This window comes from Sphaerodactylus townsendi, linkage group LG13 (assembly GCF_021028975.2).
Source record: "Sphaerodactylus townsendi isolate TG3544 linkage group LG13, MPM_Stown_v2.3, whole genome shotgun sequence".
Classification (NCBI taxonomy): domain Eukaryota; kingdom Metazoa; phylum Chordata; class Lepidosauria; order Squamata; family Sphaerodactylidae; genus Sphaerodactylus; species Sphaerodactylus townsendi.
Window position 1 is genome coordinate 30,658,210 of NC_059437.1, and position 21,169 is coordinate 30,679,378.

The 21,169-nt window shown below is 43.5% G+C and overlaps 1 protein-coding gene across 2 annotated transcripts in view; it reads right to left on the reverse strand.

Annotated features, from left to right (window-relative positions):
- DOCK11 (dedicator of cytokinesis 11) overlaps positions 1–21,169 on the reverse strand; it is a 115,963-nt gene that overhangs the window by 17,791 nt on the left and 77,003 nt on the right. For both annotated transcript variants that reach the window (XM_048514038.1, XM_048514039.1), the window contains exons 35-47: positions 20,794–20,905; positions 19,987–20,053; positions 18,328–18,375; positions 16,689–16,831; positions 16,000–16,115; positions 11,588–11,725; positions 10,643–10,825; positions 8,560–8,673; positions 6,567–6,782; positions 6,416–6,473; positions 5,518–5,624; positions 5,092–5,214; positions 1,636–1,749 (exon numbers count right to left, since the gene is read on the reverse strand). In XM_048514038.1, coding sequence (XP_048369995.1) covers positions 1,636–1,749; positions 5,092–5,214; positions 5,518–5,624; positions 6,416–6,473; positions 6,567–6,782; positions 8,560–8,673; positions 10,643–10,825; positions 11,588–11,725; positions 16,000–16,115; positions 16,689–16,831; positions 18,328–18,375; positions 19,987–20,053; positions 20,794–20,905 — 1,539 coding nt within the window. The remainder of the gene's footprint in view (positions 1–1,635; positions 1,750–5,091; positions 5,215–5,517; positions 5,625–6,415; positions 6,474–6,566; positions 6,783–8,559; positions 8,674–10,642; positions 10,826–11,587; positions 11,726–15,999; positions 16,116–16,688; positions 16,832–18,327; positions 18,376–19,986; positions 20,054–20,793; positions 20,906–21,169) is intronic.

The following is a 21,169-nucleotide window of genomic DNA, read 5'->3' on the forward strand; positions in this document are numbered from 1 at the left end:
GATTGACCCATTAATTGAATGATTTTCACTGGCTGGGGGTTGGGGGCTGTTAGCATTTCTGTCCTGCTTTGCTTCATACCTCTCTCTTAAGCTTGCAAATCCACAGTAAATGATGCTGATGTAAAATAATAATAATTGTTGACCTGAAAATGCACAGGAGCAGAAATTGTGCAAATCCATCAAATTTGCATAGTTCATTCAGATGGTTGAATTCAGCCAACCTTGGTGCAAAATTAAACTTTGCTGACCACAGAATGTTAATTTGCTGAAGAGAGACTTCACACACAGCCCTGCCTAGGTTTAGAAGCTCCCTCCATGCTGAGCAAGAGGGGAAGGTACACAAAAAAGTAAAAATGAAGAAAATTTGTACCCACAGGCTAACAATGAAAACTTCAAAAAATAGTTCTCCCACTGGAGTAGCTTTTTACTTTTAAGTAACCCAAATAAATTTATATTTTTACAAACAGTGACCAAACGTTTTGGAAAATTGTTATCATTCTCCCATTGGATGGAAATGTCCTACATTTCGAGAGGCATAAGAACAAACCAATTGTAGAGCGTTGTCCTCACTGATTGTAACCATTATTGTATTTGAAAAACCCTGACCTGCCTTTCCGTGAAGTTTAACGAGGCCAGTTGGTTAATTATCTAGAATCTGGCTAGCTGTTATATATTTACCTTAAGATTACTTTGCCGTGCCGTTCTAGCTTTTGTTTATATATATTACTCCAATGGGAGAATGATAACAATTTTCCAAAACGTTTGGTCACTGTTTGTAAAAATATAAATTTATTTGGGTTACTTAAAAGTAAAAAGCTACTCCAGTGGGAGAACTATTTTTTGAAGTTTTCATTGTTAGCCTGTGGGTACAAATTTTCTTCATTTTCACTTAGGTTTAGAAGCTGCCACAATATTAAGTACACTATAACAGATACTATACCTTGGCATACATAAACTCAAAACTTAAATCATAAACAAATGATTTACAATGTGACAATAAATTCATAATGGTGACACTCCCAATCTTCACTTTTTCTAATGATCAATCCAGGAATATTAAAATCCAACAGGTGAAGTAACAAGAGACTTATATAGAGGCTATTTAGAGACCAGAGGTTTTATTTCATATTATTTTGTATTCTTTGTCAAGCCAATTAGATTATGTCAATAGCCTGAAGTAAATTGATATTTCAAATGCAGGCTCTTCTTTAAGACCTAAAGCTGTTCTCTTGTGTTGAAGAATGGAAGTGCCTGTGCACTCTTATTGTATGTTTTTTTATTTGTGTTTCCCAGATTTTTGGCAACAAAGTGTTGTTATTAAGAAAGTACAACCCAAGTACAGATTGCAACACACACTGAACATATAATACAATGCACGTAGCACATGCATCTACAGAAAAAACTTCAGAGACTCCCAGCGGATCACTGGAAGAATGTGGCATGAGCACAGCAAAACTATACAACATGTACAGAACAAATGACATGCACTCAACCCGACCTAAAATATATAAGTGAAAATGCCTGGCAAACATTCCTGGGGAAGGCACCCACAAGTGTGATGCCCCAGCAGAAGAGACTCTGTAGGAAAAAGAAGGATCCTTGTCACTTATTTGATAGGCCAAATGATGCCTTTACCTGCCCATAAAAAGCAACTCGGAAGTAAGTGCCCAACAGCCTCCTTTTTGTCTGCATCACCTCCAGAATTTTAGTGTAAGCTCCATGAAGTGTTCTGTACACCTGGGTCAGTTTCTGTATGGTAAAAAAAGATGAAAGGGCTCTCAAATGCTTCAGAACCACTCAAGGCCTCAAGTTAAAATCCTGCTTTTCCTATCTAGAACCCTTGAAAGTATTTAGGTTACTAGGAAACCAAAGGAAAATATTTACTAGTGAGATGGTCACCAGATGGTGAAAATGTTTATGGAAATAGAGACTAGTTTGCTCTTGTCGAGACAACAGAAGTCAAGATTATGTAGTGTAAGCTACATGCTTACTTTGTACATGCTTTGCTTTAGGAGAGTATCGCAATCAGTGGTGGGATCCAAAAATTTTAGTAACAGGTTCCCATGGTGGTGGGATTCAAACTGGTGTAGCACCAATGGAGCTGGGCGGGGCACGACAGGGGCGGGGCTGGGCATTCCTGGGCGGGGCTGTGGCAAGGACGCAGCTGCTGCGCCGGTCCTTGGGCGGGAAACGAATGCACCAGGTGCAGGCTGCCACGCACGCCGGTGCACCTCCTGCTAGACTGCTTCAAGTTCTGCGCGCTACTGCTGAGAGGAGGGGTGTAACTAAGGCAAAAATCACATGGCAAAATCACCAATTAGTAACCCCTTCTCAGCACCAATTAGTAACCCCTTCTCAGCACACACAAATAATTAGTAACCTACTCTCGGGAACCTGTGAGAACCTGCTGGATTCCACCTTTGATCGCAATTTGATCCCTAGCAACTCCATGTGAAAGGTCGCAGGTAGCAGGTGCTAGGAAAGACTTTTCTGATTTAATATAAAAGCAGTTTGATGTGCTCTTGAGAACATCTGCTACCACAGCTGTAGATAGAAGCCTATCACTTTAGATACAGGGCACAAGCTTTGCATACAGACAGCCTCAATTCTTCCAACTGGAGAAGAATGCATGAAGATGCCTTATCCCTTGGTCTATCAAGGTCAGTATTACCTATGAAGACTGGCAACTGCTCTCCAGGGGTCTCAGGGCAAGTTCTTTCATCTCACCTTCTACCTTTTAGATGGAGATGCCAGGGATGGCACCTGGGCCCTTCCGCATGCCAATCAGATGCTCTACCACTGAGCCATGACTCTTCCCCTAAGGCCAGGGATTTCTAGAGGCAGAGGCTGAGAAAGACTGCTTTTCTACCTGGAGAACATAGGCCTTCCGCACACGCAAAATAATGCATTTTCAAACCACTTTCACAACTGTTTGCAAGTGGATTTTGCTATTCCGCACAGCTTCAAAGAGCACTGAAAGCAGTTTGAAAGTGCATTATTCTGCATATGCAGAATGAGCCTCAGAGAATGTAATAAGTAATTGATGTTAATGTTCTTCGTTATCATTTGTCCAGAAAATGTATTGTCCATCACTGAATTTTTCTGAAGAAGAAATAAATTTCAGAACAGGATGGATACCACAGCTCTATAATAACTACACAAGTTATATGAATTAACACAGTGTTGATAAATCATGTTTATGAGCTTTTCACCACCTCATGAACAATTACACTCACACTTGTTTAAACTTATCACAGCATGTGATGTAATAGCTCCATTACACTATTGTTCCTTTGTGTTTGTTACCAAATATCTTCAGGCTACCTGAGCATATAAGGTACCTGTGTTTCCAAACACAGCTGCTGTACTGATTGGTGCTTCTCTCTAGATGCTTAAATACATTTTTGCCCATTTCTATACTTGGCAGTCACTGACCTTTACTGAACCCTGTGTCTGTACCCCTGGTTTCTTTTCTTTTATTTCCCAGGATGATTGAAATATAATGGCTGGCTGACACTAACATATCTATGTGTGACATGGTGTTGTCTTGTTTAGTGTTGCCTTGTTTCTGGTCTAGTACAATGAATTTCTGGAGCCTGTGAAATGCAGAATGTGGTAATATCTCAAAAAGTATTTCTTCTTCTGGATACTAGCAAAGGACACACAAAGAGTGTTATCTGCAACAGCTGTGAATCCCCTGGAATGTTTAGTTAGCCCCCAACAGTAATCTTTTCTTGTTTCATAAGAACTACTATTCTTTTCTTTCATTGACTGTATATAAAAATGCAAGCAGACACATTGCTCTGTTGGGGATAAAAATTAACGCAATAGAAATTACACTGAAGAAGGCTTGCAGCAATTGCTGTCTATTTTGAGATGAAGTCTTTGTTATAAGTAATAATACAGGTCCAAATCCATAAACAATACAACAGTACCAAAGGCTATCCGAAATACAGGCCCTAATAACACTGATAAAAATCCTGTGGAATACAAAGCAAAGATCCTGTGGAATACAATGGAAGTCCACTAAGCTAAACAAAAACCCAGACGTGTACTGGTCCTGTACAAGCTTCAAGGGTAGTGGAACATAAATTCCATATGTCCGTGCTTCCAAAATATACAATTATTTGTATGAACGGTGGTGATTTGAAACTGTCAAATTGTTCCAGTTAGCTTAGTGGACTTTCATCATATTCATCTTTAACTGACCTTTATTAGGAATATCATAAAAATAAAAGAAAATACAGGACAGAGTGGGTGTTAAAACAGGACATAAAACTGGACAAAGCATGTAATGTTGGTCCAGAAGAGGTGATCAAGTTTTTGACTTGAGCACTTCTAATAAAAATTCAGCGGTTTAACTTTAATCATATTACACAGGATATTTGCTTTGTATTACACAGGATTTTTATCGGCGTTATTAAAGTCTGTATTTCAGATACCCTGTGATACTGTTGTATTGTTTATGGATTTGGATATGTATTATTATTTAGACTTTGTCTAAAAGTAGACAGCAATTGCTGTGGGTCTTTTTCAGTGTAATTTCCATCGTATTGTATTTTGTGCACTGATCCCTGCTTAATTCACATGGGGAATAAAAAGTGAGATGGGATAGAAACTAGATACCTTTAATTATGAGCAATTTAAATCTATACAATAGTGAGCTACCTTTTGAGTTTTGCAGAACTCTTTTTCAGCCTGTTTTATTTTTACAAAAGAGTGAAAAAGGAAGTGTGAGGAAGGAGAAATAAGAAAGCACGGTAAAAGCCCAGACTACAGTTGATTGGAGCAATGGTGATTTTTTCCTTTTCTTCTCCCTTGCTGTTCTAGAGCATAAGAAAATTCTGTGGGACCCAAAAGCTAGCTCACTGTTTTCTGATTTTACTTGGCCCCTATAAATATACTATTACTGTCTCTATTTGTTTCATGTACATAGACATTTATGCTCGTTTAGCTTTCTGAAGTCAGCACAACCAAGTAAGCAGGGAGCTCAAGGCATGTTTGATAAATATACTTTATGGCTACTGAAGATTCCCCATCTTTCTTCTGCAGGTGCTCATCAGGATATCAAGTCAGCTTCAGAACCTCTACCTCAAACTCACGACGTTTTTCATAGATTGGGATTATCAGCTTGGAAACCTCTGAGATGGTTTCGTAACGCTCTGCTTTCCACAGGCCATCAACACACTGTTCCAGCAGCTCCACCAGGACTTCCTGAGGAGGATGCAGAAAAAGGGAAGCTGCTGAGGTCTTAGCTGATGGTTTTTAATAGATAAAGACAAAAATGCAGAACAAGGTCATGTGATTCGGACAGTTTAAAAGCATCACCCTTTGCTAGAGACAGAGGGTGGACGAGGTCAACAAATGTCCTCTAGAGGACACAGAACAAGGCAAAAACACAGATCAGGAAATACTGATGCCTCAATAGCCAAGTCATTAGAGTCAGGCACACCAAATGGAGCTTGGATGCCTCAGCAGGGATATCTGAAGATCCACCCTTTTTAATTGTACAATCACCTCACTATAATGAACATCCATCATCCCAGCATCTTCTTTCATTGCACCCTCTTCGTCAATATTGGGTGTAACTTTCTTGAAGGATGAGCATCCAGTGGGGAATAACTCTACAGACCAAGTGCAAGTGGAGGGGGGGAGAGAGAGAGAGAGAGAGAGAGAGAGAGAGAGAGAGAGAGAGAGAGAGAGAGGAAGTACATATTTGGAGGTCAGTTGCTCAGTCTGTTCCACATTTTATCTGTGCCACTGCCTTGACCTAGACAGCCCCAGGTGAGCCTGATCTCACTAGACTTCAGAAACGAAGAAGAATTGGCCCTGGTTAGCAGAGGCGTAGTTCCAAGAGGGCAGGGGAGATGCGCGACGCACTGGGCGTGTGCCCCTGTGGGGGTATGGCGAGGGTGTTCCGGGGGCTGACGGGGGTGTTCCAGGGCAGGGGGGGCATTCTGGAGAGGGGGCAGAGGATGCACCAGTGCACTGGGCGCTTTCCCCCCTTTCTACGCCTCTGCTGGTTACTATTTGGATGGGAGACCTCCAAGGACTACCAGGATCATGATGTGGAGACAGGCCATGGCAAAATGCCTCTGAACGTCTCTTGCCTTGGAAATCATATTCAGGGTCGTAGTAAGTCAGTCGTGACTTGATGGCCATCATAATTTTTTTAAAAAAATGTCTATTGCACCCAGTGCTATCTGCATAAAACCCATCTGATGTGCTGTCTTGCAAAACATGGCACCTAGTTATGTAGCAAGGAGCACACAAATGCCTAGGTCCTGACTTGTGGAATACAAATAGCACAATTAGTAAACACAAAATCAACCCCCCCCCCCAAATATCCTGAAGCATAAAACAAGCCTTTACGCTTCTTCCTGCTCCAGTTTGCTCCACAACAGAAATTACTTACTCTTTCTATGCAGAAATTCGGCTACAAGCGCTGCAATGTGAACGTAGCACATGGCGGCCTGCAAAACAAAGACCAAGAGAAAACAGTTATGGTCACTAACAAATGCCCGTGCTTTTCCAGCAAGGCACACAGGGACAGCCAAAGTGATTACCTCAGAGAAATCACCATTCTTGATGTGAATCTTGGCCATGCTGTCCAGCCATGTTTTCCTAAGCTCCGGCGTGCTGGCATAGGACTTGGCCAAGCTGTATTGTAAATCAATTAACATTTCAGGATCCTTCTCATGCTCCTTCATTTGAGCTGTAGCCATCAGAACGGTCCGAATCCTCTTGGTCAAGTCTTTGACTTCGGAAGGAAAAGCAGTTGCCTGCCATAAAAGAGGCTCAGTTAGAAGATAAGCTGAGGGGTAGAGCAGGATGGTGAGGGTTAAGTAGCATGGTGTCTCTGAATGAGTGTGTTTTTCCAGGACAATCAGGGGTAAATTTGGCCCTCAAGCCTATGGTTGGAATAGGATGTACCTAGCAGGAGAGGAGAAGGGAGAAAGAGGGAAAGATTCTGCCAAAGAAGTAAATAAGCAAATGTTTTGAAGCAAGTTAATGTTTTGAACCAACCTGCAAAAATTATGAAAATTAAACTTTTGGAAACACTGACTCATTCTGAGCAACAGATTCTGCTCCCGACCTCCATGATAAGGAGAAATAGTTACTCAGGGGAACTTGCACCTGACCAGCAGGATGGCTTGTATAGTTTTTGCAGTACATTATTTGTACATCTGCAAGCTCACATAGTCCCAGGTGGAACAGCCATATCTTTTATGGTTTCTGGCAAGCAGCCCTTCCCACAAACCTTAGAAAGACATTCTGCACCTATAAGCAAATTAGGATGTACCCTAGGCACACCTCGTGTACCCTAGGCACACCTCCTCCCATGACCAGGTACACATCATTTCAGAAAACAGTATTATTTTAGGAAGATACACCAGAGCTGTAGGCAGGAAATGTTTTTTTGCTGAAAAGGAAATGCCAGGCTTTAAAAAAAGAAGCATTGGTCTCTGTTCCTTCCTTAAACACAGAAACGTTGTTTTTTTCCAAGGGAAAAAAAGCCACACAGGGTGACATTATGTTAAAAGGTGGGATCATTTGCCCTGTGGGTCCAGATGAGCGAGCAAGTTACACCTAGCCTAAATTGCCATGATTAAACTTAAAACCACTCCTGACCATGATTCTCTATCTATCTGTTATGTTTTTTACTCCTCCAAGGCGCTTAGGGTTGCACACATGGCTGTCCCGTCTCTGCTGTTTTCTCACAACAATCCTGTGAGGTAGGTCAGTTGAGAGAAAACGACTGGTTCAAGGTCAGCTGGTGAGCTTCATGCCTGTGAACTGGAACGTGGAGATCCCTAGTCCTACTCTAATCACTACGTCATACTAATTTGCTTTGGACCATGTTCTACCCCTTAATTTCTTTGGTGAAAGCTGTATATATGCCTTGCATGGGAAATCACAGTGGTAATTAGTTTAACGTTTTAAACTTTAAATAGCTGTAAACTATTCTCTGCTGGAAGGCCACTTACGCCTACTATAAATAAACAAAACAGTGCATTTTAGTAATCCTAAGGCCAACAAGAACCAGATTGAAGTCTGTACCTCTCTTGGAGGAGAAATAACATTTCAGGCATTTTTTTTGCCTGAATGTCTTGCGTCATTAGAATCTAGTACCCAGCTGGAACAGGCTGGGTGTTGGTGGGAGACTGGTCTCATCTGTACCTTTTGCTTCAAACAAATGCTAGGTGAGGGTTGCTGCACCAAACGTGACTGCTGATTAACCTCATGTCTCATGCTTTGCTGTGTTCCTAGGACTTTCTTGGAAAGCTCTCAGTCATGGAGTGAACTCCAGAGGATCCTCTGTCGAATGTCTTCCAATGAAGAGGAGGTGAATCCTCTCAGATGGCTTCCCAATTACTACTAAAAACAATGTTAGGGCTGCCTCTGCCAATGGACCTTACTGATCTTCTCAAGCAAACAAAATATGATGTTCCTCGTGGCTGTAACTGAGAGATGGTGCATGTTTTGTAGATCCTATTGAAACAGCCTTGTTGCCAGGCTGGCTGAGGCTTTGTTTGTCTTTCATTAAAAGAAACCTACCTTCACTGGCCTGTCACTGTTGGCAAAGTTATTAATGATGGAGAGCGACTCCTGGAATCTTGAGCCTCCACTGAGTGCAACATCTGCTATCAACTGGCTCACAGCAATAATGATCTGTTGGGAAGACAGAGGTGTTGTTTGTTTCACCTGGTGCCAACTGTAAACAGATGCATGTGCTGCCCAACATGTGAGGTTTTTAAATTAGAATGTGGGATATAAATAACATCGGCTGCCATCTGAAAATCCCAGGGAGGTGGCTTAGGGTCACTTCTGTTTCATTTCTACAAGCCTCCTACTTGGCTAACAGATGAGAGTTTGGTTTTAAAATGCTTTAAATAAATTCCAACTGCGTGCCATGAAAGAGCTATTAGCGTGCTGCAGCATAATTTATACAAAGCGTCCTCTGAGCCCACAGTACCCACCCAGCTATACAAGGCTTGCTGGTGTATCTGAGCTTTATTCAATGCATTTGGACTTGGGTCCTACAAATCAGCCTCTATGGGGGACAGGGGGAAAAGAGAGGCAGATGGTCCTGATATACTTCTTATTCCCCCCCCCCCCCCCCCCCGGATGCAGAGATGCAAGATCACCTGCTTCAGAGGAGGATGTTTTCTGTATATCTGTAAGATTCTCTACTGTACATTTACACATTTTAAAATATAGGCTGATTATGCACAGTGCACTTGCTGCATGATGGGGCAAATGTCCGTTACAGCAAGATTTTTTCAACAGACCTGTTTCCTCGAGACCTGCTTTCACTTTTCATTCTCTCTGCAGCACGCAAGACCACTTTTAGCACAACTTTTAATTTGCTTTGCTGCCAGAATGGGACAGATTTACCAGTGAGCACAGCTTTGCCCCACAGATCTTCTCTCTGTCCACAGCCAGCCTTCCCTCTCCCTTGCGCTGCTTTGCACGCCTTCCCCCTCACTCACCCTTCCATGTTGCTGGTTGCTTCAAGTAACAGAAAAGAAGCTCACTCACACAACACTGACCTCTAATTTTCTGATATTTTGAGATAACAATATAAAGAGCAGCAGGAAGTGTTGTGTGGAGGGGAGGGGGAGATAATATTTGCTCTAGGATGGCCCCCTTCTTTAGCAGCCTGTGGTCCAGTGAATCGCTTTGCCTCTTTTATGCTGGGGAGGATTACTTCAGCTACAAATCAGAAATTTGGTCCGCTAGTGGAAGCCCTTTCCTCCAGCCAAAAGGTGCCTTCTTCTGAAGCAACTCATTCTGTAACAGAAGAAGCCTCTTTGCACTGGTGGAAATCACCTCCACTAACAGATTAATTATCAGTACTCAACCCAGAAAGAAAATGATGTGGGACAGAAGGCTGAAACTCATCCCCTCCCCAGTGTTCCCAAGCTTAACTGGGTCTTAGAGAGGTGGGAATGTAAGTTCCCCAACATTATGTGTGATTGTGAGTCAGGTCAGGGAATCCTCAACCTGATTTGTGTCGCACGTATTGTCTACATTGGCCCTCAGAGAATTCAGCTGCACCCACCCTCAAAACCCCGTTCCTCCACCGACAATATGGGAATAACAACCTCCACTCAAAACTACTATTTCCTAAGTATTATTAAATCCCCCAAAATCCCCTCTTCTTACTCTAGTCATGTATTTATAATTATAGTAAAGCTCTGTATCCAGCTCAAAGAACTATTAGTATGTGGTTTCCGAGTCAGCTTACAAAGCAAGTACATGAATACAATCACAACAATTTAAACAGAAGTTAAAGTCACATAAACAGTGGTAAATGGCATGTCCAATAATTGTTTTTGTTTAAAAATAAGGAGCAACTTGGCAAAGGAGGAGAAAGTACTGCTGAGTTGCAATTGACTCATGGAGATCCTTTCCACAGATCTCTAAGGATGGAGGCATGCAGAGAATGGTCTCCGATGAACTTTTTAACTGAGCAAGTAAGTTTCCTGGCCCTATTTAATAATAGATATAACCACACTTGAAGGAAGGAAATTATTAGCACACTTTTCACCAGTCTATCTGCAGAGGAGCTGAGCTCTTCTCTGAGTTCTGCCTCAAGTAAGTTCTGTTTTCTGTTCCCTTCTCCACTTTCACTGACCTGAAGGTGAGTTCGAAGGAAGGTCTTTCGCTTGGTGAACTCAAAGTTGTTCCTCATGAGTAGGTACAGAAGGGCAGAGGCCTCATTTCGTGTCGAACTGAGTTTGGAGGTGCAACACTTAAGGACCTCGTAGCAAAAGGCAGCACACATATTCACCCTTCCTTTGAAAAATGCTGAGGGAAACTGGAGGGCAAGGGTTAAAAACAGAAAAAGCCATTGTATTCTACCTCACATTGTATTATGTCTATGATACTTGAGATAAGGAGTAGGTAATTTTTGTGTTTTCAGAAAACACTTCATTTCCCAGCCCATCATCTGAGACCTAGAAGCAGATTCTGCAGTACAACTCAAATCAATCATGAGTGGTTTTAACAATGATGCCACCTAGCTGGTCAATACATGGACAAGTTGCAATAACACTGTATCAAAACAAAAACTTAGGTTCATTCTGATTGGTGCAAAAAAGCATTTGTGTTTATTATACTTATATTCAGTGGTGTAGCACCAAGGGGATAGGGGTGGGGGTGTGACACACCGGGCGTGCACTGGTCCGGGGGCATAGAGGGGGCGTTCCGGGATGTGGCAGGGGCGCAGGGCAGACGCGTGCCCCTGGAGCAGTTCCCCCTCACTCCAGCCGTGCTTATATTCCTGCTTTTATACAATGAAGCCCTCAACAGGACATACAACATTTTAAAAATGTATTTTGTCCCCCTGTCACCAATATAATAGTTTTCTATTGCTCAGTGAATGCTGAATGCTTCTCCAAGCTTCCCAAGGGGAAAAAATTGGATTTAAAGATTTTAGTTTTAAACAAGAAAGCCAAGATTGTCAGGACTTCACTGTAGCAAACTGGGGATAAGGAGTACATCCTGCAGCTTTGTCTATTATTATTCTCAGGGAGATCTCTCTCTCTCATTCATGCACACACACAAACACCATCCATACCTTGTTGATGAAAGCTCTCAGAGAAGCAAATACATGCTTGAGGGCTGCTTCGGACTGCCCATTTTTAAGAAAGGCAAGATGAATATCAAAAACCTTTTTCATCAGTGGGTTGTGACCATCATTGTTTAAGAGCTGGTTCTGGAGAACAAAGAGAAATGTATTTTATTCAGGAAGTCAGTATGTGATGTTTGCGCATGGAGCTTTCACCTTCTTGCTCCAGTCCTTGCCCCAGTTAACACCTGCAGCCCTACATTACAGATGTGGAGAGGCAGGCTGACAACCCACTTTAGCCTAATGGAGGGATAACCCTTTGGTTTTGTTTTCTTAGATTAAAACTACGGGGCATCATCTCCCTGGTGAGGCCCCGCCCTTCCTCCCAAACTCCGCCCCCAAATCTCTAGGAATTCACACCTGACAATAGCAGCTTCAGAGGGTAGACTCAATGGCATCATCTCCCTTGTGAGGCCCCGCCCTTCCTCCCAAACTCCGCCCCCAAATCTCTAGGAATTCACACCTGACAAACAAAATAAATGGATGGATGGACCGTAGCCTCACACCACTTCTTGCTGCATGACATTGATGGCTAAATACGGACTTTATGACATAAGGTTCGTCTGTAATGGGCAAACTTGCCAATCTCCAGTTGGGATCTGATGTTCTCCAGGAATTACAACTCTAACCTCTGGTGGAAATAGCAGCTTCAGAGGGTAGACTCAATGGCATCATCTCCCTGGTGAGGCCCCTCCCTTCCTCCCAAACTCCGCCCCCAAATCTCTAGGAATTTCCCAAACTACAGTTGGCAGCTCTAGTCATGAGCAGAATTGAAATGTTTTTTAACACATAAATACAGTATTGGGAGCATTGAATTGGGTAGAAAGGTAGCATAGAAACATTAGGACCGAGGCCTGCTGGAACTCTGTCAACTGAGTCCTGGGCCCTGCAGGATTTAGCTCAATTCTGCAAGGCCTGCAAGATGGAGTTTTTCCACCAGACCTAGGATGAGGCAGCAATAGTGACAACATTGCTGGCATTCCTACCCTTTCCTAATCCTCCCTACTCTTTCTAGCTTTTAATTTATTTGTGGGATTTTGTTGGATTGGATTGGTTTTGTTGTTGTGTTAGGTTCCCCCTTCTGAATTGATCAATCAGGAAAGTATGTATTTGTATTGTATTTTGTACTGTAAGCCAGCCTGAGCCAGTCTTTAGATGCAAAATGGCGAGATATAAAACAAATCAATTTTTAAAAATCAAAACAAACACATACAAATGCTTGTTATTCTTGTGTTCACCTTACCCCTCCCACTTTCCCCTTGCACCCAAATGATGTCAACATCATCAGCAACAACAGCTACAGGACAACAGCTACAGTACAACAATAACAACAAAAACAATAAATACAACAATAACAACAACAATAAATATAGCAGGTTAGGGCAACCAGTGGACCAGATTCTCAGTTCAAGCCCATAAACTAAACCAGGGGTTTGGACTCATTTGTTATGAGGGCCAGATATGACATAAATGTGACTTGGTTGGGCCGGATCTGGGGGAGGCCATGTGTGGCTTTCTCAACTGATCCCAGAACGGCACTGAGGGAGGGTACCTGAACTGATAACCCCACAGCAGGGTGGGGAAGCTACCTTGAGAGAACTTATCAGGCCTGCAAGCCAGCTGAGACAATGCCCCTCCCACTCCCGACCTGGCCTGGTGAGCTGGGCCAGATTGAGAGCAAGGAGGGGAGGTTGCCTCAGCTGGCTCACAGGCCTGATAAGCCCTCTCAAGGGACCGGATGAATCCTTGTTTGACACTCCTGATCTAAACTAATCAAAAGAAAACTACTTGGTCAAAATGTAAAGCTATTACAGTAAAACACAGTTCATTGCTTCATAATAACAATCTCATTAACCACATAGGATAAAATGTCATTACTGTGTTAAATAAGTTTAATTTTTTTAAATAAAAAGGAACAACAATATGTAAGACTAATATACCATCAATAATAGGTACTGAATGAAACAGATGCTGAAAGGAAAAAAAATACTTCAGAAATTCTCCACATCCTTAATTCATCAGTGATATCCTGAAGCTTACAAGAACAAAACCAGCATTTATTTCCTGGAGATACGGTAATCATTGCTAGAAAAGACAACAATGTTATGAGGTTGTTGTGACCTATAATGTGATCCTTGTTAACGAGTTACGGTAATCAGGATATTTCCTGGCAGAAAAAGCAAAAAAAAAAGCAAAAATAGTATTCTTTGAAAGCAAACTTTTAAAACTTTTCATGGAAAATATTCTCTTCTCCATTATAGGAGGAAAACCCCCTCTTGGGCAGAAATGATCTTGCCCCTAGAGTGCAGGCACTGGTAGAATCCAAACTTGACTACTGCATTGTAGGTCTACTTGTGGCTGCCTTTTAAGAGACTACAGAAGCTATAATTGGTATAGAATACTGTGTTCGGAATGCTGACTAGAGTGGGTTGTAGGGACCATATTCCTCCAATCTTGCACAACTTACAATGGTTCCCAATTTGCTTTTAGACCCAGTTCAAGGTACTCATGTTTAAAGACCTATAGACCTTAAGATCAACATATGCACAGCCTGCTCCCATAAGAACAAACTAGCTGCCACAGCTATTTCAGGGGATATATTTTGGGGGCCATCATCTGAGGCAAGATGGTGGTGGCCAGACTTTGGAACTCCTTCCCTCCAGAATTCACCTGTTCCCCTCTACCACTGTCCTCTGCCAGTGTATGAAGACTTTTCTGCTTTGTTTGGTGCTCCCTTACTAAGCCTGCTTATCAGTGGTGGGATCCAAAATTTTTAGTAACAGGTTCCCATGGTGGTGGGATTCAAATTGTGGCATGGCGCCAATGGGGCTGGGTGGGGCACGACGGGGGCGTGGCCAGGCATTCCAGGGGCGTGGCATTCCTGGGCGGGGATGTGGCAAGGACGCAGCCACTGCGCAGGTCCTTGGGCGGGAAACGAACGCACGCAGGCGCAGGCTGCCACGCACACCAGTGCACCTCCTGCTAGACTGCTTCAAGTTCTGTGCGCTACTGCTGAGAGGAGGGGTGTAACTAAGGCAAAAATCACATGGCAAAATCACCAATTAGTAACCCCCTCTTGGCACACACAAATAATTAGTAACCTACTCTCGGGAAACTGTGAGAACCTGCTGGATCCCACCTCTGCTGTTTATGTGCTTATTGTTATTTTAAACATGTGTTTGTGTGCATGCAACAAAAAGAAGAGGAGTTGGTTTTTAAATCCTGCTTTTCTCTACCACAAGGAGTCTCAAAGCGGCTTACAATCACCTTCCCTTCTCCTCCCCAGAACAGACCACTTGTGAGATAGGTAGGTGGGGCTAAGAGAGTTCAGGAAGAACGGTCACTAGTCCAAGCAGACTTTGTGTGTAGGAGTGGGAAAACAAACCCCGTAAGTGATATGTTGAAAAATGTACACCCATTTATTTTAGGCTTCTGAGGCACTATTCTCTGACATAAGTGACAGTTGAAGGAGGCAGTGCACCAGCCTGGCCGTAGGGAAATCTCATGCTTGAATCTTCTCTTCCATGAAAAGCTCCCTGCATTTAGAAAACTAGCACATAAAGATTAAGCTAGAATACACCTCTTTGATATGTCAGATATTTCACAGCCTGGTATGATGTGGGAAGGAAAGATACACAAGACTTTGAAATCTTCTTCACTGGCCCTGTGTCACTATTCCTGACCCACAGAAAACTGGTATGTTTAGGGGAACATGTTCTAGTGCAGCCTTCTTCCCAGTGTGCTATTCTTCTATTTGCAAGGAGTTTTTAATGCAACTGAAGATTCAGACAGGAGATTCCTGAAAAATTTGGGTGTCAATTATGGCACAGAACATAGCCCCCATACAAAATCAATCAAATAAATGGTGTGATAAAAATAGTTTGGAAAGTCAAATTTAGATCACAAATGTCTTTAATTGTTCAGGTACACTTGGTACATATAGGCTAACAGCTGGAGAACTTGTTAGGTAGACCCAACCAGGACCACACACAATCAACTGCATGATGTCAAAGAACTGGTCACATGAACACATGAAGCTGCCTTGTACTGAATCACAGTCTTTTGTCTACTCAGCTCAGCAGCGGCCCTTCAGTATCTCAGGTGGCATCTTCCGCATCACCTACTGCCTGGTCCTTGGGGATGCTGGAGACTGAACTTTTTGCACGCCAAGCTGATGCTCTCCAACCAAGCAATAGTCCCCTCCCTATAAGTCTGTAGGCCAGACAGTATAGTGTGTTTGACTGGCTTGTAAAGAGCCAGAAAATCTAACATTACCAAGAAAGTCGTCTCGGCCATACCCAGCAGCAAAAATGGGCACGGGCTAGCCAAAAGTAATGCTCTGTGGAGAATCCATCACATACCTTGAAACACTGGGTAAAGAACGAAATGGTGTCCAGGACAGTCAAAGTCACTTCTGTGACTGTGTTGCCCTCTAGCAGAGCCTGGTGCATGATGTCTGCTTCTGAGGTACCAGCATCTGGGGAAGAAAAGCAGGCTAAAGACAAATTTTGGAAGCACTGCTGCTCAGTATTTAATGAAAATATTAAAGGCAAAGTTCCTTAGAGATGGTAGCTGGAAAGGGCCAAATGTTTGTCCAGTGGCTACAATGTGCAGGACCAGGGCTTGGGTGCAATCTCAGTTCTGCCTAGCTAGACCTGGAGTCTCATCTTTAAAATTGGAATAAATGGCAATTGGTCAAGAATGCTAAGTGCATTTTCAGACACATGATTTTACTGCAAAAATACAGCTGACCAGAGGTAGCAATGCAAATATATCTCTTCTCTGTAAAGTGTGACACAGCGACAAGAGGGGTGACGCAACAGAGAAACGTATTTATTCAGAAAATCTACACACCATCTTTTTAGAAACTTGCTTAAGGCACTTACAAACAACATGGTAAAAATCATTTGAAAAGCAGCCCAAGTTTCACAAGCCATTAAAAACAACTGCCTGGAACTTTCCAGCGAGAGAAGCAGACCAAGCTCAGCAGCCAAGTCTCAAACTGGGTGTGGAAGCCAGCTGTGAGTCTTGACCACTTGCGCATACGTACTGTGATTGAGTGTGAATGAGCTGTCTAAGCTGCTCAGGTGCTGGAGGCGGGCTTGCATAGCACCAGCGCGGCTTCGAAGGGCAGGCATCGTCTGAGACTTCCTGTCCACACCCATGTGTTTTGACATCCAAGCATCATGAACCCTGAGGTAGAGAGGGGGCAATGAGTTTTGTTCATAAGCAATCTGGAGAGACAGCTGCTTTCTGCAGAATTAAATAAGGCCGCTGAAGAAGTATTTGACAAGTTTGAGATTACTTTCAGAGGCCTGTGAGAGCTTTGAGGAGATGCTGGCACAGGAAACAGCAAGAGCCAGGGTTCCACCTGGGAGCCCTCAAAAGTAAACAGAAACCAAGGAGTGGTCTTCCAGCAGAAAAGCTTGACCATCCCTGGAAGCTTCTGCATGCAAAGCATGTGTTTTACCATTAATAGAAGCTACAGGAAGAAGAGAATCTCTGCTGCACCTGCATGCAATTCATTTGGGGCTCTAGGCCTACAATGTCCTCCTAGGCTCCAGAGTGATTCCAGACAACCTGGCAGCCTACTGGGTTCCCCTGACCAGGAAGAGCTATACAGACTTCCAGGTTAGATGTAGCTTTTGTTTGGTTGCAAGACCTAATTCTTATACCAATGAGGGCTTATTCCATTTTCTGCCCTCCCTGCCAGCCACATTCCCTCCAGGCTGACTTCTCAGGGATTTGTGCTTCCTGCTTCCCATTCTCCTAGTAGTCTGGACTTGCCAAAGCGAGAGCCAGTGCGGTGTAGTGGTTAAGAGCAGTAGACTCTAATGTGGAGAACCAGGTTTGTTTCTCCCCACCCAGTGACTTTGGGCTAGTCACAGTTCTCTCAGAACTCTCCCAGCCCCACCTACCTCAAAGGGGGTTGGTTGCAGAGTGGGGAAGGTGATTGTAAATCACTTTGAGACTCCTTATGATGGAGAAAAGCAGCGTACAAAAAACAACTCTTTTTCTTTACTGTAGGCTCCTCCCACAAGAGATATGCCCCTCCCTTGCTACACATGAATTTGCCTGGTAACTGAACCAGGGACTTCTCACATCTAAAGCAATGATCATGTTCTAGACTAGTGACAAGAACGGCTTCATTGGGGGCAGTGGCGTAGCACCAATGGGAAAGGGGTGCTGGTGCGGGGGCATCACTGGTGTGTTCCAGGGCAGGGGCGGGCGCTGCCGCCGCAGGGGTGCAGGGTCCACATGTGCCTCGGGCACAGTTCCCCCTTGCTCTGCCCCTGATTGAGGGTCCAGATCCCATCTGAATAACAATAAGGGGTGCCCAAAAGCTTCATGCTTGCTTGTGAGACCTCTAGACGTTTCTGTTTGGCCTCTACAGGAAACTGCACGCTGGACAAGATGGACCTTGTGGGGTACTTATGATTTGCTCGGCTTTTAGCCCCTTGGCAATATCCAGTTCCTGCTTGCTTTTGCCTTCCTCAAGGCACTGGCAAAGTGTGAAAACCTGTAGAGAGTGGCTCTCCTTGTCTCTGCTAAAAACCATGGAAGTTCAGGACAATGGGCAACAGTGCCCTCTGCTGTAACACAATTCCACCCAAGCCCCACCAACCAGCTTTCTCCATCACAGGAAAGGCAGATAGTATTAATAGTGATCACTGAAATAAAAATAATACCTGGCAATGTTTCTTTTCCCGACATATCTAAAGTGATACAGGCACACTCTAAGGGGAACAAAACAAGGGAAAAAACCAGATAAATTTAATAAGATTGATGTAATCTTGTGAATGGCTCCAAAATCAGACTAACTGCCTTGGCTCTGTACCTCCACTGAATACTAGGAACTGGGGTGCTATAAGGCAGAGGGATTGGTTGGTAGATCTCAATATCATTTCCAGGCATGTGAATAATGTTTAGTGCTTTTAAGGTTCAAAGTATTTCACATATCATCCTATTGTAACTCTAACAGCATCCATGTAAGGTAGGCCAGTATTAATATCTTCAACATGGCAGATAGGGGGATGGGGTTGAGAGAAAAAGAGAGAGAGAGAGTCTTGTCTGCGGCCACTGAACAAGTTTGTGACAAAGGTGAGATTCGAACCTGTAGCCTCCCAAACCTTAGCCGTTATTGAGGAATTTCCCTGAATAAGCTGAGAATTCCTCCATCTAGAATGGGGTGCTTATTTATTAAACCCCTTTTTTGCCACTTTGCTTTTGGCCAAATCAACCCCAACGTGGTTTGTAACAGTAAAAAAACACAACTGGTCAAACCCCCCAATAATATAGAAGATGGCAAATTAAAATGATAAAATAATGCAACTAAGGGACCAACAATTTAACTCATGGGCTGCATGAACAGCCCCTCCATGGGCAAATAGCACCCTTTCAGAGCCTTTTCAGTCAGGAAAAGGGTGTAAATATGAGGGGTAGGCTAAAGCCCCTTCCTCCCCGCACCCCCCGCCTTAATGCCATGGTCCTCAATCTTAAGTGAGGCTCCAGGCACATAGGCAGAGGTGGGATCCAGCAGGTTCTCACAGGTTCCCGAGAGTAGGTTACTAATTATTTGTGTGTGCTAAGAGGGGGTTACTAATTGGTGATTTTGCCACATGATTTTTGCCTTAGTTACGCCCCTCCTCTGAGCAGTAGCGAGCAGAACTAGTCTAGCAGGAGGTGCACCGGCGTGCGTGGCAGCCTGCGCCTGCGTGCATTCGTTTCCCGCCCAAGGACCAGAGCAGTGGCTGTGTCCTTGCCATAGCCCCACCCAGGAATGCCCTGCCCCCGGAATGCCTGGCCATGCCCCCATAAGCCCCGCCCAGCCCCATTGGTGCTACGCCACAGTTTGAATCCCACCACCATGGCAACCTGTTACTAAAATTTTTGGATCCCACCACTGCACATAGGAAATAAATTATTTTGTACTACACTCTGAGGCACAGTCAGGTTGGGTATAATTTGCCCAGATGCCCCCCTCACTCCCAGATGCCCCCCTCATGGACCCTTTCACAATAAGCAGTAAACTAATTAATATAATGAAAGAATAAATGCTATACAGTTATACATACATTTGTTACAAGGGAGATCATTTTTTTCTTCTAGTTTACATAGCAAAATATTCTGTTTTTGTTTGTTTTAAAGCTAAAAGCCAAACTAGGTAAGACATAGGGGGTGTGTGAATCATTTCTCAATTTTATTTTAACAAAAATTCACTGTAACAGGCCACCATTTCAGTGGACAAACATGCAAACGTGCAATCTGATGGAATTCCACGCCTGGGAGCATCTGCTTTCTTCCTTTTTAAAATGCAGAGATGTAATGATTAAAAAACAAGAACTTACTCTAGCAGGACAAGGATGTTCAACAGCTCCTGGGGCGATATTTTGTTCCAGTAGGTCAGCAAGGTATCTGGAAGCAAGAGCAAACCGCTCAATGGGTATGGTGCCCTCCCTTAGTCCAGAACACATCTCTGAGACCCACCAAGAGGTGATTCTCACAAATGAAAAAGTTACCACAATGGTAGGATAATGGCAACGCAAATCAATTGGCCATCTTTGCCTCGATATGCCACATAAGCAATTGTGCAAGGAAGGCAGAACATAAGCAATTGTGCAAGGAAGGCAGAGGGCTTGATTGTATGAAGGTACTTTTCTTGGCAATAAATAAATAAAAAACAAAAAGGTTGAGGATTCTGTAACACTCGAACAGGAAGGCCCAGGTTTTTTCCACACTGTTAAGAAGGCAGTGTCAAGCCACCTCTCTTCCCTTGGAAAACTTTGGGGTTGCCATAAGGTAGCTGCAACTTCACAGAACCCCCGCCCCCTGCCTGGACATCTGTTGGTGGTGTAGAGCTCATGTCTCATGGCTTTGAAGTTACAAAACTTTGGGTTGCTTCCTCCGTCCTTGTTTACATGTCTTAATACTGCCAAGCAGTTCAAAGTAATTATCATGGGAGAAACCCATTTGTATCAACAGAGTGCAAACTACTGGCCAGTTCAAAACTTCCACACAGCCTCCAAATCTAACAGCTCACACAGTCAAATAAGTCAGAGACTTCTATTCTATAGTGACTGCTCTTTATATAAATTTGGGTCATGCTGCATCTGCACAGGTAAAGCGCAAGTGTGCCTTTGCGGCAAAGTACTAACCTTCAGATATCATTTTAATTACATAAAGGAAACACACGAGGAGGCTCCGGATTTCATACTGGTCCAGTCGCCCATACTGGGAGATGCTGCTGCGTGTTGAGCTCCTCCGCATCTATTTTAACCAAAAACAAAGATTCATGGACAGGTCACGGATTCCAGCAGATTAACTGTGCTGGTTTGATGATGTTGCAGTATTCTAGGGTTTGATCCTTGACTTGTAAGTGTTCCTCAGACTGTGCATGCTCAGGCCTCATAGACCTTCAGAAAGGATACTGAACTCTCATTATGCTATAACAACTGGACTGGCTTGTCCACATCGGATAATTTAGCTGCAAACACTACAGGTTCTAGTAGGAGAGGAAGCGAAGAAGATTCT